This window comes from Muscardinus avellanarius (genome assembly GCF_963383645.1).
Source record: "Muscardinus avellanarius genome assembly, chromosome: 8".
Lineage (NCBI taxonomy): Eukaryota > Metazoa > Chordata > Mammalia > Rodentia > Gliridae > Muscardinus > Muscardinus avellanarius.
This window is the reverse complement of record NC_137794.1, coordinates 2,994,212-3,009,396: the sequence shown is the minus strand read 5'-3', so window position 1 is coordinate 3,009,396 and position 15,185 is coordinate 2,994,212. Positions and strand designations below refer to the sequence as shown.

At 54.9% G+C, this 15,185-nt stretch overlaps 3 protein-coding genes across 4 annotated transcripts; 1 reads left to right on the top strand and 2 right to left on the bottom strand.

Moving 5' to 3' along the window:
* Positions 1–248: 248 nt before the first annotated feature.
* On the bottom strand, positions 249–5,492 carry RRP36 (ribosomal RNA processing 36; the record flags this gene model as incomplete). The annotated part of the gene is made up of 7 exons (XM_080700586.1): positions 249–385; positions 1,424–1,541; positions 1,631–1,705; positions 3,853–3,957; positions 4,033–4,099; positions 4,231–4,378; positions 5,459–5,492. 7 exons carry the CDS (start codon positions 5,490–5,492, stop codon positions 249–251), a joined length of 684 nt encoding a protein of 227 aa, XP_080556712.1.
* A 791-nt stretch (positions 5,493–6,283) lies between these two features.
* Positions 6,284–9,730, bottom strand: KLHDC3 (kelch domain containing 3; the record flags this gene model as incomplete). The annotated part of the gene is made up of 10 exons (XM_080700353.1): positions 6,284–6,350; positions 7,673–7,751; positions 7,866–7,939; positions 8,051–8,159; positions 8,274–8,360; positions 8,440–8,653; positions 8,769–8,840; positions 9,004–9,119; positions 9,264–9,440; positions 9,577–9,730. 10 exons carry the CDS (start codon positions 9,728–9,730, stop codon positions 6,284–6,286), a joined length of 1,149 nt encoding a protein of 382 aa, XP_080556479.1.
* A 2,456-nt stretch (positions 9,731–12,186) lies between these two features.
* Positions 12,187–14,659, top strand: MEA1 (male-enhanced antigen 1; the record flags this gene model as incomplete). Of its 2 annotated transcripts, XM_080700179.1 has the most annotated exons (4): positions 12,187–12,301; positions 12,743–13,023; positions 13,102–13,204; positions 14,378–14,659. In XM_080700179.1, the coding sequence occupies 4 exons, from the start codon at positions 12,187–12,189 to the stop codon at positions 14,527–14,529; spliced, it is 651 nt and encodes a 216-aa protein (XP_080556305.1). In that variant the 3' UTR covers positions 14,530–14,659. The 2 variants fall into 2 exon arrangements, with proteins under 2 accessions (XP_080556305.1, XP_080556306.1); XM_080700180.1 differs by lacking the exon at positions 12,187–12,301 and having other exon boundaries at positions 12,754–13,023; positions 14,387–14,659.
* Between the last annotated feature and the right edge of the window lie 526 nt (positions 14,660–15,185).

Below are 15,185 nucleotides of genomic sequence, written 5' to 3'. Positions count from 1 at the left end.
AGCCACGAACAGATTTTATGGCCCCTTTTCTCTTGTACCAGAAAGAATCACTTTTAAGGCAAGGATGGAGAAACGGAAGGACACGATGAACCGCATCTGTGCCGGGCACTGTGGCATGGCAAAAGGCCGAGCCACTCCTCCTGTCCAGCCCTCGGGGTCTTCTGCACCACCCTACTTTAAAGGTGGCTGTGGTCTCTGCCATGTCCGCATGGAACCTGTCGTCCTGGGCAGAGGCAGAGGACAGCGCCCTACTCTCTGCTCACAGGGAGACGCCTCTTGTCCTTGCCTGCATTGCGGCGCCTCTTTCGACTCAAGAAGCTCTCCAACTTCTTGCTGCGTTTTAGCTCCTTGAACTTCTCAGCTAGGGCCAACTCGCGCTGCTCAGCTAGATCACAGAAGAAAGCAGAATGGTGAGTGAGGAGGGAGCGCCTTTCCCTCTCCCCAGGACAGTACCACCCATCTCGTGGCTGGGATCTGAGCTGAGGGTGCAGCTCAGTAAGAGAGCTTGCCTCGCAGGAGCAAGGCCCGGGGCTGGGTCCCCAGCGCTGGAAAAAAAAAGCCCAAGACATGTGAGTTGTCTGAGCTCATCGGTGACCAAGTGTATGAACAAGCTTTTTGGTAGCACTGAGGATTAAACTTAGGGCCTCAAGCATGCCAAGCAAGGGCTTGAGCGCTGAATCACACCCACAGCCTCAGCCAACATTTTTTTTTTTATGTATGGCACTAGGGATTGAACGCAGGGACATTCTACTTCTGAGCGACATCCCAGTCCTCTTTCTTTTTTACTTCTTTTATTTATTTTTGTGGTACTGGGGATGGAACCCTTCTGCCTTCAGGCTACACTCCCAGACCTATTTTTATCTTTTTATTTGGAAACAGGGTCTCTTAAGCCTGCGCAGCTGGCTTCGAACCTGTGCGATCCTCCTGTCTCTGCCTCCCAAGCGCAGGGATGACAAGTGTGCGCCCCCATGCCTGGCATTTACTTCTTATTTTGAAACAAGGTCTCACTAAGTTGCAGAGGGCCTTGTCAAGTTTCCAAGGCTCCCTGTGAACCCGCGGTCCTCCTGTCTCAGCCTCCAAGTGCTGAGATTCCAGGCGTGCGCCACCATGCGGCCTAACCAACATTGTATGTGATCAGTTTTACTCCACGGAACCAACTGTGAACTTGTTCCTTGTGTCCTGTCCAGCATACATGTGCATGCGTGTGCGTGGCAGGGGAGGGGGACAGATAAAAGCACCACTCCCTGGCTTAATACAAGTAGGGGTAAAAAGAATGGTCACAAGTAAATTGTTATTCCTACTTTCCTCCAAGCTACTGTGGGACCCAGTCCTCGTGTCTTCCCTTAAGGAGTTCACGATGCCAACATGGTACCCGCCACCGCGGCCTCTGCCCCCGGCCCTGTGAGCAGCAGCTCCCACTCACATTTCTTGAGGAAGTATGGCCGACGGCCCTGCTGGGCCTGAGCCCTCCGCTCCTGCTTCAGGGCCAGGCGCAGCTCCTGCTGCTGCCTCCGCTCCTGCTGGGCCTGCTCCTGTTGCTCCTGAGGCGAAGGCGAGCCATGAGAGGGCTGGTGGCCGCTGAGGCGCCTCCTGCCCTGAGCGCTCCCCCCGCAGCGCCGTCCCCACTCACCATCCGCTGAAGCAGCTGCTGCAGCCTCTCCTGCCGCTCCCCCGAACGCTGCTTCTTCAGCTGCCTCTTCACAAGCTCCACGTGGAAGGCCAATCGATGGTTAGCATTCCCCAAGTGCTCCCGGAGTCTGTGCCAAGCATCACTCGACGCGGTGCACGCGCGGTAACGCAGCAGCACGCAATGGCAGTTTTATTTTCCGTGTGTGTGTGTGTGTGTGTGTGTGTGTGTGTGTGTGTGTGTGTGTGTGTGTGTTGCTGGCAATCAAACTCAGGGCCTCACACGCCCCAGCCCCCACTACCCTTTCTTTCTTTCTTTCTTTTTTTTTTTTTTTTTGTGGTACTGAGGATGGAGCCCAGGGCTTTTTACCTTCAGGCTAAACTTGCAGACCTATTTTATATTTTATTTGGAAACAGGGTCTCACTAAGTTGCTGAGAGCTTCACTGAGCAGCTGAGGCTGGCTTCGAACCTGTGCGATCCTCCTGTCTCAGCCTCCCAAGTACTGGGATTATAGGTGTGTGCCACCACGCCCAACTTATTTATTTTGAAACATGGTCTCACTAGATTGCTGAAAGTCTTACTGTGTTGTTGGGGCTGTCTTCAAACCTGCAATCCTCCTGTTTCAGCCTCTGTTCAACTAGGATTACAGGCCTGTGCCACCATGTCTAGCTTTATTATCCTTTTCTTTCTTTCTTTCTTTCTTTTTTTTTTGTGGTACTGGGGATAGAACACATGAGCATTCTATCTCCAAGATACACCCCCAGCCCTACTTTATTCTTTAATTTTGAAACAGGATCTCACTGAGTTGCAAAGGGCCTCACTAAGTAGTTGAGGCTGTCCTTGAACCGATCCTCCTGTCTCAGCCTCCCAAATGCTGGGATTAAAAGCGTGTGCCACCACACCAGGCGTTTATTTTATTTATTTGTTTATTTTTTGGTGGTACTGGGGTTCCTGGAAGCCCTTCTACCTCCGGGCTACACTCCCAGACCTATTTTTATATTTTTATTTGGAAACAGGGTCTCTCAAGCCAGCGAGGCTGGCTCCAAACCAGCACGATCCTCCTGTCTCCGCCTCCTAAACCCAGGGATTACAAGCGTGCGCCACCACGCCCAGCTCACACCTGGCTTTTAATTATCCTTTTTATGATTAAAAGACTAAAGTAAACCAGGTATGGCGGCACACGATTATAATCCCAATACCTGGGAGGCTGAGATAGGATTGCAGGTTTGTGGCCAGCCTCAGCAATTTAGGAGGCCCGTTGCAACTAACTTAGTGAGACACTGTTTCAAAATAGAAAACAAGACTGAAGATGTAACTCAGGTAGGATGCCCCCCCCAGCTCAATCCTCAGCACCACAGACACTCAGAAAGGAAATATGTTTGAGGTAATAGACATTCTAACTACCCTGTGATAATTATACTTTGAATATACATATTGAGTACTCTACACTGTATCCCTTAACTATGTATAATTTTAATGTGTCCATTTAAAAAGATATATTTAAAAATGAAACAAAGAAGCCAGGCATGGTGGTACACACTTGTAATCCCCGAGCTTGGGAGGCTGAGACAGGAGGATTGTGCAGGTTTGAAACCAGCCTCTGCTGGTTTAAGAGACCCTGTTTCCAAATAAAAAATATAAAATAGGTCTGGGAGTGTAGCCCGGAGGCAGAAAGCCCCTGGGTTCCATCCCCAGTACCACCAAAAAAAAAAAAAAAAAAAAAAAAAAGGAGCCAGGCATGAGTCATGCCTGTAATCCTAGTACTTGGAAGGCTGAGAGAGAGGATCGTAGGCTAAAGGACAGCCTTAGCCAAGTAATGAGACGCTCATTAACCTAGGGAGTCCCCGTTTCAAAAATAAAAATAAGCTTGGCGTGGTGGCACATCCTTATAATCCTGGTCACTGGGAGGCTGAGACGGGGAGGATCACAGGTTCAAGTCAGCCTCAGCTACTTAGTAACACCCTCTGCAACTTAATGAAACCCTGTTTCAAAATAAAGTATAAAATAGGGCTGGGTGTGTAGTTCAGAGGTAGAATACCTTAGCCCACAAAACCAAATAAATAAAAATGAAGCAAAGAAAGAGTAAGTAACTTGCTGATGTGAAAGCTAGAAAACTGATGAATCAGGATTTGAAGAGAAGAAGCCAACTGCGGCGAGGGAGCCTGCCACCCCTTTCCCCTCCACACAAGCCCCGGGTTCCACCCCAGGGATCCCATGCTGCACACCTGCTTCTCTTTGGCTCGGATGTCGTTCAAGAATGCGTACGTTTTGTCAAACACCTCAGGGTTATATTCCCCGGACAGATCATCAAAGCGGGGGTCCCGGGCCACCTTTGGAGAGAGCAGAGAATATAAAACACTGTGCAGTCCACTTCCTCTGAGAAAGTGCTTCCTGCTCTTCCTTACCTTTTTACTGATCGGGACGACCTGACGTAAAAACGGCACTCGAACTTTGGCTGACATTTCCAGAGGCCTGTGGAGAAAATAAAGGAGAGGTCAGGGGGACTCCAGTCTCCACCAAAGGTTTCCCATCTGCCACCCAAGAGAACAGACACCTATTCTACCGAAGAGGCTGCCAACCTCCGCACCCGAAGCAAGCCTCACCTGTGCTTATCTGCGACACACGAGCTCTGTGCAGGTGCTCTAGAGCCTGGCTTTTTAGTGCTTTTGGCAGGTCCCGATTGTTTGTATGTCTTGGTCCCCACTTGGTTCTGCAATTCCAAGAGCTCCTCAAACGACATGTGAGATGTGCCTGCAGAAGTGGGAAGGAGAGCAGGCCACAAAACCCAGCTTGGCATCCTCTGCAGAAAAGACTTCTCCCATTCCTGTAGCTGGTCCTTCCCAACATCCCCGTCACACCAGTCATTATTCTGAGTTCCAAGTAGCATGGATTATAACGGTGCTACACTCACACCTAACTTTCTCAATGTTTCAGCTACCTGAGGCTTTATCTTGCTAAGAAATGTGTAGTGTCAAAAGTCAACCAAGTCACAGACTTTTCTTTTATCCCCCCCCCCCCGTGGTACTAGAATGCCAGAGGCATTTTACCTCTTAGGTACACCCCTAGTCCCATTTTATTTTTTAGTGTGAAACAGGGTTTTTATATTTTTATTTGGAAAAAGGGTCTCTTAAGCCAGCGCGGCTGGCTCCGAACCAGCGTGATCCTCCTGTATCTGCCTCCCAAGCGCGGGATTACAAGCGTGCGCCACCACGCCCCGATATTTTTTGTTTTTGAAACAGGGTCTCGTTAGGTTGCTTTTTTTTTTTTTTAAAGTATATGTTGCTCAGGCTGGGCTTGAACCTGTGATCCTCTGGTCTCAGCCTCTCTGTAATGTACTTGGGATTACAGGTGTGGGCCACCTTGTTTTTTTAAAATGATTCCATCACCGTCTCAGCCTCCCAGGTACTGGGATTACAAGCGTGCGCCACCACGCCCAGCCTTCATTACCTTTTATTTTTTTATTTTTATCTTTTGGCCGGTTTGCGGATGGAACCCAGGGGCATTCGACCTCCAAGCTACAGCCCCTGCCCTATTTTTTACTCTATTTTGAAACCGGGTCTCACTGAGTTGCGGAGGGCCTCAGTAGCTGAGGCTGTCCACGAACCACAATCCGCCGGTGTCGGCCCCCCGAATGCTGGGATTACAAGCGTGCGCCCCACGCCCGGCTTCCTTCATTACCCTTTGAATCTAATAATTGTCCTCTTTTTGACGCCTTTCCTGAAAGGCTAACTGCACGAGAGCGTGCCCGCGCGCAGCGACGCTCGGCAAGTGCGCCGGACGCGCGTCCTCTGCCGCAGGAGAGCCCGACCCCGGAGCCGGCCCGCGCCTCACCTCCCGGCCGGCCGCGGCCCCCAGCGCCCGCCATGGCCGCGCGGCGTCCCCGGACGCAGGACCCGCCCCTTCCGGCGCGACGCCCCGCCCCTTCCGGCGCCAGGGCGGGGCCCGCGAGCCGAGCGTGCAGAACGGGAGGTGCTCGAGCCGCTCTGCGGAGCGGGCTGGGCCCGGGCCCGGCGGCTTTGGGTTTCTTAACGCCCTCGGCCGAGAAACCCGAGCCTCGCTGCACCCGGCCCCGCGGCGGCACACAAATACACGCCACACGTCTGGAGGTTTTAATTCATTTTTATAAAATTCGAGCTGGCTGGCCTTCGGGTACTACTCCAGCTCCGGAAGGGTGGGATTATCTGCTGGTCCCCGCTTCCCCAAGTCGGGGAGAAGGAGGTTTCATGCCAATGGCTGCAGCTCCTGAAGGCTTCCAGTCAATGCTCAAGGCTCAAGCACGGGGAGGGAGGGGCGCAGGACGAGGGCAGCTCCCGAGGGCAGCTCCCGAGGCTCAGACACTGCTTGCTTCTCTCCAGTCCAGTCCCTTCCCTTCCCAACAAAGCCTAGCTACCTGGCTGGCCTGGTGCGGAGCAGGGGCCCAGGAGCAGCCTGGGGGAGGTGGTTGGGGACAGAGCACCAAGGGAAGGGGCCCTCGGCCCAAGGGGGGAGGGACCTACACCCCCCCCTCCAGCTCCCCACTGAATTCACAGCACAGAAAACACCTCTAGTCCAACAACTCCACGTGGAGGTACACTGAGTCCAGGGTCCAAAGGGGCAGGCAGGAGCGATGAGCGGGGCAGTGAGACAGCAGGCTCAGGAGGGGAGGCGCAGAAACTTTTACCCGTGGGAGGAGACGATGGGGCGGCTGATATTGCTGTTGGTGGTCATGGCATTCAGCTCCCACCTGGAAAGCCAACAATGGCAGGCAGGCAGGACAGAGGGCAGCCTGCACCCCGAGCCCAGACTTCCTCGAGCACAGCTAAGGACATACCAACCTCTCCAACTTTCTAAAGCTCAACCACCCCTTCCTTCCTTCCAGCTTGGTTAGGTTTAACAATCAGACCCCACCCGCCAAAAATCCAGTACCACCTACTCCACCTCCGGTTTGCTTACACAGGAAATCCACCTGAGCCCAAGCACCTGGGATCTGTTACCCAGTAAACATCTCAACCTACTTTTCCTGCTCTGCTCAGATCCAACCAGGTGGCCCCTCTACCTCAACCCAACCAGGAGCACCCGCAGCTCTAGCATGTTGCTGTCAGCTGCTATGTTTTTCAGGCGTCGACTGCGGCCTTCCTCACCCGTCCCGCCATATTAAAACTAAAGTACTCTCTTTCCCAAGATTCACTCATTCTACAGACTCACAAGCACGCCACGTGCCAAGACCCTACGCAGTCTGCTTGATGTTTGGTATTTGTGCCAAACTGTGAACTCGCAGACCCCCAGCAAGTAGGAGTTAAAGTGAACTGATACAGAGAAAGGCAGTGTCTCAGAGCTTAATTCGAGCCTAAAAATGGGATTCAAATGCAAGGAGTCAGGACATCCTTAACTCTGGAACTACAGTGATGGAAAGGTTCCTAAACTTGCCCTTACTTTGCAGTAAGGTTCTAAGATTTAACCCGTTGTTCTCAGCAGGCTAACAGAGACAACTACCTAGGGCTTTGCGTATTTGGGTCATGTCATCCCCAGTCCTTTTTTTTTTTTTTGTGGTACTGGGGGTGGAATCCAAAGGCTTCCTACCTCTGGGGTATACTCCCAGACCTACTTTATACTTTATTTGGAAACAGGGTCTCACTGAGTTGCTGAGAGCCTAAGTAGCTAAGGCTGGCTTCGAACCTGTGTGATCCTCCTGTCTTAGCCTCCCAAGCGCTGGGATCACAAGCGTGCGCCACCATGCCCAGCTCCCAGTCGTTTTTTAAATTTGAGACAGGGTCTCGCTGTCCAAGCTGACCTTGAACCTTGAGATCCTCCTGCCTCAACTTCCCAAGTAGCTGGGATTACAGGCAAATGCTACCATACCCAGCTGAACTTTCTTTCATATAATTCACCCAGTTGACAGTTTCACTCTGAGGCTTTATTTCATCTCCTTTCATCTCACTCTGCAGAGGAACACACTCTCCAGCAGAAAACAAATACGTATCTCTTTCATGCTGAGAGCAGACTAATCAGGTCACACCTGCTGCTCACTCACCCTCAGCCACCCTCCACTGCAACCACTCGCTGTACCTGATGTCATGGGGCAAACAGGACTGGTCCAGGTTATACTGAATCACGGCCAGCTTGCACAGAGTCTTCAGACTAGGGCCTTGAAGGGCGCAGCGGGGGAGGGCGGTCAGAGCGAGGAAAGGGCCAGTCCTGGGCATCACCACCCAACGACAAGACCCTGATGGCAGCAAACCTCAGAGATGACTGTACTTACTAAAGTCCAAAATGTGTAAGTCAGAATGATCGATGAGGTCAAACTCGTCTCCCAGGCCTTCCTCAGGAGAAGGGCTGTGGGATCAAGAGATGAAAACAGGAGGAAAAATCTACCCAAGAGCCTCTGCCTCAAACACCTCCCACTCTGCTAGTCACAGACTTGGGCCCTCCCCCTCCTCTCCTAACCTGGTGCCCCCAAAGAGGACAATCTTGTCACCAACAATACAGCAGCACTGGCGCCGGCGGGGACACGGCCCCTTCCCCTTCGGTTCAACCTTTTTCCAGGTAAAAGACACTAAAGGGAAGTCCATAGGGAACTTAAGGCCCGCCCGTCCAGATGCCGTCAGCCCCCACGGATCCTCCTCCCCGCACCGTCCTTGCCCCCCCCACCCAAGGCAGTGCTCCTTACCAGGGTTAAACTTCCAGAGGTCATGGAAGTGGCGGTTCAGCCTCGCGTTATAGCCACCAAATATGTACAGCTCCCCGTTGTAGCCAACTGGAAGGTCAGAGACACGCAAGAGTGTGAGGCAGGGGGGCTTGGGTGACAGCGGTGTCCCCAGAAGCCAGACACTCACAGGCGGAGTGGCTCCGGCGCCCCTCGGGCAGCACTGGGGTGGACGGGCAGTCCAGCCAGGCCTCGGTTCTGGTGTCAAAGACGCGGATGCGGTTGCAGTAAATCTCGTTGTTGGAATGGAATGGCCCAAAGCGGTCAGCACGGCCCCCGAAGACATACATGTGGCTGCCCAGCATGGTGGCCGAGTGGAAGTCCCTCCAGCGCGCAGGGTTACCCTGGGCAGGGGCAGAACAGGAAGGCTCAGCATGGCCCGGGAGGGGCCCGCTATGGCTGCGCCTCGGGCAGCTCTTCAACAAAGGAGAGGGCTGTGGGAGAGAAGGAAGGGCCAACCTTTGTACAGACGAGGGTCCACGTCATGGTGCTAGTGTCCAGCTTGTGAATATCGTTGGAAAAACAGTCCGCCTGGGTGCGAAGACAGGGACGGAAGCAAGGGGCAGGCCAGTGGCCATTGCCAGCTTCCTGCCCCTCCCCGCGCAGCTGCTACGCGTCATAGCCTCCCGTTCCTCCGCTGAACCCCCTCCTGGCGCCTCGTTCCCACACTACACTAGCTTCTTCCCACACGTACCAGCTGCTCGTAGCCCCCAAAAATATACATGATCTTGTCCAGGACACAAGCAGAATGTCCATCCCGAGCACCAGGAACTGTTCCCAACACTCTGGGTGTGGACCACTTGTGAGTATCTGGGGGGAGAGTGACAGAAGTCAGCAACCTCTGACACCCCCCACACTCGGTGGCCCTGTTACCCAGCACCTCCAGCCACCTTCCCCAGACCCCAAAGGCCGTTCCATGGCCGGAACACAGCCCTCCTAGAGACCCATACTCACTGACATCAAAGGCATACAGCACATTGCAGGCCCCTTCGGTGTCATTCCGCCCGCCCCAAAGGAAGACTGTGTCGTCGATGAGGACCGTTGAGTGCCCATACCGCATGTAGGGGACCACGGGAGCCTGCCCACGGACGGCAGGCCTCACTGGGGGCAGCTTTGTCCAACGCAAAGACACTGTGGGCACAACTCTGTTCAGCCTGGAGGCTCTCCAGGCTGTCCTCCTTCCCCCAAGCCACAAACGACATCCCCAACCCCTCATTCACAGGGTACCGCCAAACCTCACCCGGGGACAGCACCAGCACTGACTTACCTGCATTGAAAATGTGCACGTCTATCTGACGCAGCGTCTCATAGTCTTCACCGGAGCAGTAACCCCCGAAGGAGTACACCCGGTGCCCAACAGCCACTGCAGCATGGTTCACCCTGCGGGGCCCGCCCTCCAGATGCACTGTCCACCGTAACATCCCCTGGGCCACTGGTTACAGCAACATGCCCCCCCGGCACGGCCTGCTGCCTCTGCTACCTGCACACAAGTCAGGGCCACGGCTCCTCAGGCAAGGCGACTGCCCAGGATCGGCCCTTGCCTCCAGTGTCACCCTGGGGCCCTCCCACACCACCCCTCCACTAGTCACGGCTCAGGTGGCTGGCCCTGTCCCAGCGGCACCCGAGGTCAAGGCGCCAGCCTGGCCTTGGGCTCTCCCACAGCACAGGGTGGGGCCACCTCAACCTACCAACTCAGAATCTGGTGAGCACAGGCACCTCTACTCAGAAGGGACCCACCCTTCCCCTGGCTTGGCACAAGCTTCAAGCCCCTTCCAGGCTGGCTGTGTTCTCTTGTCTCTGGTCTGCTTACTGTCACCTCTCTAAGAATCTCTGTGCTCTTAAAGGTGGGGAAAGGGATCTCAAAATACTCATTGCTATTAATAGCCCAGCCAGCCCCAGACAGTCCATTGAGATTGGCACAGGTGCTTAAAAAGCAAAAAAGCTTTTACGCTATTGGGGTGGAAGAGTGCCCTGTCAGAACAGGAACCCATGTTACCACGGGTGATTAGCCATTTATGGGAGTTCCTATCAAGCTGAGTCGCCGTCACAGGGGTCACCCAGGGCCCCCACAGGCACAAGGAGTTCCTCTGACAGCTGCGCCTGGTATGCTGCCAGGACTGGAAACTTAAGCCAGAAAGGTATGTGTACGCTGGGGTTACTGGGTAAGGAAGAGGGGCTTTTCTCTTGCCACTTCCCCAGCCCCGCTACTGTGATGGAGAACATGTCAGTTCCGGCAGCTCTTCCCCTGCCTGGGTCCATGAGAGGGGACAGCAGTGGCAGTGTGCACTGGGAAGGGGAAGGGAAGCAAGAATGTCCTTGGGCAGGACAAAAGAAAGACCCAAGTAGGAGCGGCCATTGTCTCTAAGACAACCTGCCAAGCTAGGCACATTTGAGGGCACTTTCAGGCAAATCTAATTGCAACTGGGCATGCCTTTGTTGACAGGCACCTGCTGGGTTTGGGTAGATCATCTGTTCAAAAAGCCTTGGCAGAGAGAGAAGCAGGACATCAGTGTGGGTATATATATACACACACACACACCCCACAGGTAAGGTGGGGCCCTGGCAGGAAAGACACATAGCTTTCATCTGGCTTAGGAGTCCCACCCACCCAACCTTCCTGCTTTAAATAGGCCACCCTGCCCAACCTGAAAGGGCCCAGCCAAAAGCTACTGTCGCTTCATTACTGCAGTTCATAATCCAAAATATCTTGGATCTGGGCTTGTGAGGGGAATTAGGAGGTTGAAGGGCTCACAAATGTATATCCTTCATCTTCCCTCATAGCCTCTACTCTGCCTTCCGGTGCGTCCAAGTTTAAAAAAAAAAAAAATGCACCCAGAAGAGACAAGCAGTTCCAACCAAAGATGGAGGGGAAAAAAAAAACCTCAGCCTCTCCCCCACAGGGACAATTCAAACCGAAGGAGAACAAGCCTGAGAGGCTCAGAGGCTTCTCTTAACTCGGAGTCTCCCCAGCCCTCCATCACTACGACATTTTCAAGCTCCTTCGGTTCTCTGAATGTATCGACCCCCTCCCCGATCGCTCGCAACTCTCCTTTCCCCTCCGTGACCTTTCTCAGCTCGAGGGCTTTGCAGTTTTCTCATTTTTCCATCTCCCACCCCCGGGGTCCACCCGACAGCCCTCCGTGTCTGTGCCTGCACGAAGAGCAGCACGAACACTCACTGCCCGCTTTCAGCTACGGATACACCTTCCTGAAAGGCTATCTGGCCGTCCTCCATCCCTCCCCGCCCCTCCCCACGACGCCACACCCCGCCCCCTTCCCTTCTGCGCGGCTCCCTGGCTCTCACCACCCAGACATCCTCCCGACTTCCTGCGGGGTCTTCTCCAGCCGCGGGGCCTCTCCCACCCGTCCTCACCATCCCGCTCAGCCCTGCTTTCCCCATTAACACTCTCCTTTCCCGTCATCCCCCAGATCCCTCCCCACCCCCACCTCGCCGCGCTCAGACCCCTCCCCCACGTCGCCAGCTCTGGGCAGAGGTGCCGCCAGCCCCCAATTCTCCCCTGCCCCTCAACCCATCCCAGGCTACCTGCCAGGCCGGGCCGGGGTGGGGCCGCGGGTCCTCGCGCCGCCTGCAGCCTAGAACCCGTTGCGCGCCAACCGACGCCCAGGTCGCTAACGAGATAAACACAGCCAGGCTCCGTCCTTCCGGCGGCGGCGGGCGCGCACGTGCAGTCCGGCCCAGGGCCCGACGCCTTCCGGGACTTGTAGTCCAGGGGCTGCTGCCGGAGGGCGGCGCGGCTCGGGGCCCGGGGCTGGCGCGGGCTCTACGCATGCGCGGGGCCGCAGTCGGCGCAGGAATCTGCGCATGCGCTTTCCCGAGGGCCTCTGGGTAATGTAGTCCTTCGTTGTCCGGGCAGGGGATGGCGGAGGCGGGGCAAGGGGCGGACTCCCCGTCCTCGCTCGCGTCGGCCGAGAGCACGGGGCGGGGCCGGAGGACCGGGCGTCCGAGCGCGTCCTGCCCCGCCGGAAGTGAAGGTAGGCGGCGGGCGGTGGGCTCGGAGAGGGTGAGGCGCGCGCTAACACCGGCGCCGAGGCTCGGTGCGGGCGGGCAGGCTGGGCGCCGCAGCGGGGCCACTTGTCAGGCGCCGCTGGGGCCTCCGGGCTTTTGTCAGGCGGTACAGAGGGAGACCCTTCGAAGAAGGGACGCCATGGCGGGGAGAATCTGTTTGACAACCTTGGGTTCTCAAGTCGGGGAGGGGCGTGGCGACGGGGTGGAGTTCTGGGAAAGGTGTCTTTTAGAAGATGGTAGGGCCTCGGGTTGGGCTGTTTAGGAGTTTGGGGAGTAAAGCGGGTGAGGTCAATTCTAGATAAGGAACAAGAGACTGACGGGTGGGAATGAGGATGCTGGAGCCATGGGAAGTGGCGGCGGGTTCGTGGACGCATAAAGAGCGGGATGATAGCTCCCTTTACTTGCAGCCCCTGCCCGGATGGCAGCAGTAGTTCTGAGAGGAGACATCATGGGCCCTGAGCGTATCTTCCCCAATCAGACTGAAGAACTGGGGCCACATCAGGGCCCCACAGAAGGCACCGGGGATTGGAGCGGCGAGGAACCCGAGGAGGAGCAGGAGGAGACAGGGCCAGGACCAGCTGGCTACTCATACCAGCCCTTAAGCCAAGATCCTGAACAAGAGGAGGTGGAGCTGGCGCCAGTGGGGGACGGAGAAGATGTAGTTGCTGACATCCAGGATCGCATCCAGGTACGGGAGGTACTGGCTCCTGAGCAGGTGCACTCAGTGAAAGCTGGGCCCCAACTAGTCTTCTCTCTGGCTCTGCAGGCCCTGGGCCTCCATTTGCCAGATCCACCCCTGGAGAGTGAGGATGAGGATGAGGAGGGCGCCACGGCACTGAGCAGCCACAGCTCTATTCCCATGGACCCAGGTAAACAGGTCACTCTTACATTTGGGAATAATTAAGAAGGAAGCCAGCCGGGAGTGGTGGCGCACGCTTGTAATCCCCACACTTGGGAGGCGGAGACAGGAGGATTGCGCAGGTTCAAAGCCAGCCTCGCTGGCTTAAGAGACCCTGTTTCCAAATAAAATATAAAATAGGTCTGGAAGTGTAGCCCACAGGTAGAAGGGTTTCATCCCCAATACCACCAAAAAAAAAAAAAAAGGAAGCAGTCCGGCGTAATGTCGCATGCCTGTAACCCCAGTACTTGTGAGGCTGAGACAGGAGGATCGCAGGTTCAAAGCCAGCCTCAGCAACTCAGTGAGGTTTGTGTCAACTTAGCAAGATAGTTTCCAAGTACAATATGATAGGGCTGCATGTGTAGCTCAGAGATTGTATGCCCCTGGATTCAATCCTCAGCAATACAAAAAAAAAAAAAAAAAAAAGAAAAAGCTGGGTGTAATAGACATTTGTAATCTCAGTACTTGGGAGGCTGAAACAGGAGGATCGCAGATTTGATGCCAGCCTCAGGAGCTTAGGCGCTCAGTAGTAACTTAGTGAAACTTTCTAAATAAAAAAATAAAATAGGGCTGGGGTTGTAGCTTGGAAGTAGAAGGCCCCTCAGGGAGGTTCCATTCCCAGTATCACCAAAAAAAAAAGGAAGCAGACTGGCCCAAGCCAGAGGAGGGAAGTTATAGAGGAACACCACTTTATTCCTAAAGATAGTTTGTTGTAGCCGGGCGTGGAGGTGCACGCTTGTACTCCCCGCGCTTGGGAGGCTGAGACAGGAGGATCGCACGGGTTCGAAGCCAGCCTCAGGTACTTAGTGAGGCTCTCAGCAACTTAGTGAGACCCTGTTTCCAAAAAATATATAAAAAAGGTCTGGGAGTGTAGCCCGGAGGTAGAAAGCCTCTGGGTTCCACCCCCAGTACCACCAAAAAAAAAAAAAAAAAAAAAAAAGATAGTTTGTTGTGAACTAAGATTTTGCAGACTTCAGAACCAAGTGCAATACTGTTCTGTTAGATTTGGGGACGGGAAGTCTTGCCAAAAATAACAGGATGGATTTGATGATCCCAACAGTGGAGGGCTCTAGGTTGACTCGGAAGGGAAAGGAGCTGGGCTCGTTGTTTCTATCCCCTAACTGGCCTCTGGCTATGATTTCAGAACACGTAGAACTGGTGAAAAGGACAATGGCTGGAATAAGCCTGCCTGCGCCGGGGGTTCCTGCCTGGGCTCGGGAGATATCGGACGCCCAGTGGGAAGATGTGGTTCAGAAAGCCCTCCAAGCGCGGCAGGCATCTCCTGCCTGGAAATGACCGCCCTGAGAGCTGCCTTATCTCCCCACATTCCAGGCCAGAACCGGCACAGGATTGAACTCGTCTCTGGTTCTCACGTCCACGTCCATCCTTCCCACTCCCTTCCCATCGAGGCAAATCAAACTTCTGCTCAGAGACCCACTTTATTCAGTTCTGTACATATGGGGACGTTGGCCCAAGCCCAACCCACCTTAGCAAGTGTCACTCTGTGGAGAATAAAGCACCCTATGTACACAGCCAAAGCCGCACTTCCTAGCCCCTGACCTGGGTCCAGCCCTCCCCGCCCCCGCAGAGCGCGGTGAGGGCCCGCCCAGCATCAGCGCAGCCGAGGAAATAAATAGGTGTTGGGGCCGCCTGCTAGGGCACTGCTCCCTGCTTCCTCGGTCACCTCTGGGAACCACCAGTGCAGGAAAGCAGCCAGCCGCAGGGTGGTCCCTTTGGTGTGTGTGGTCCCAGGGCTGCTGCTCACCAAAGCGGGGCGCGGGTGGGTGCTTGTTCACTGCCCCGGGTCCATCTGGGCCCTGTGTTCATCTGTTGTCCACAGCCTCTATGCTTTTCTCCTTTTTGACCTCCGTGTTGCCTTGGTTGGGGGAGAGGAAGTGACCCGACCCCGGCAGCCTGCACACGGCGGGGCCTGGGGCCTGTCTGTGCTGCTG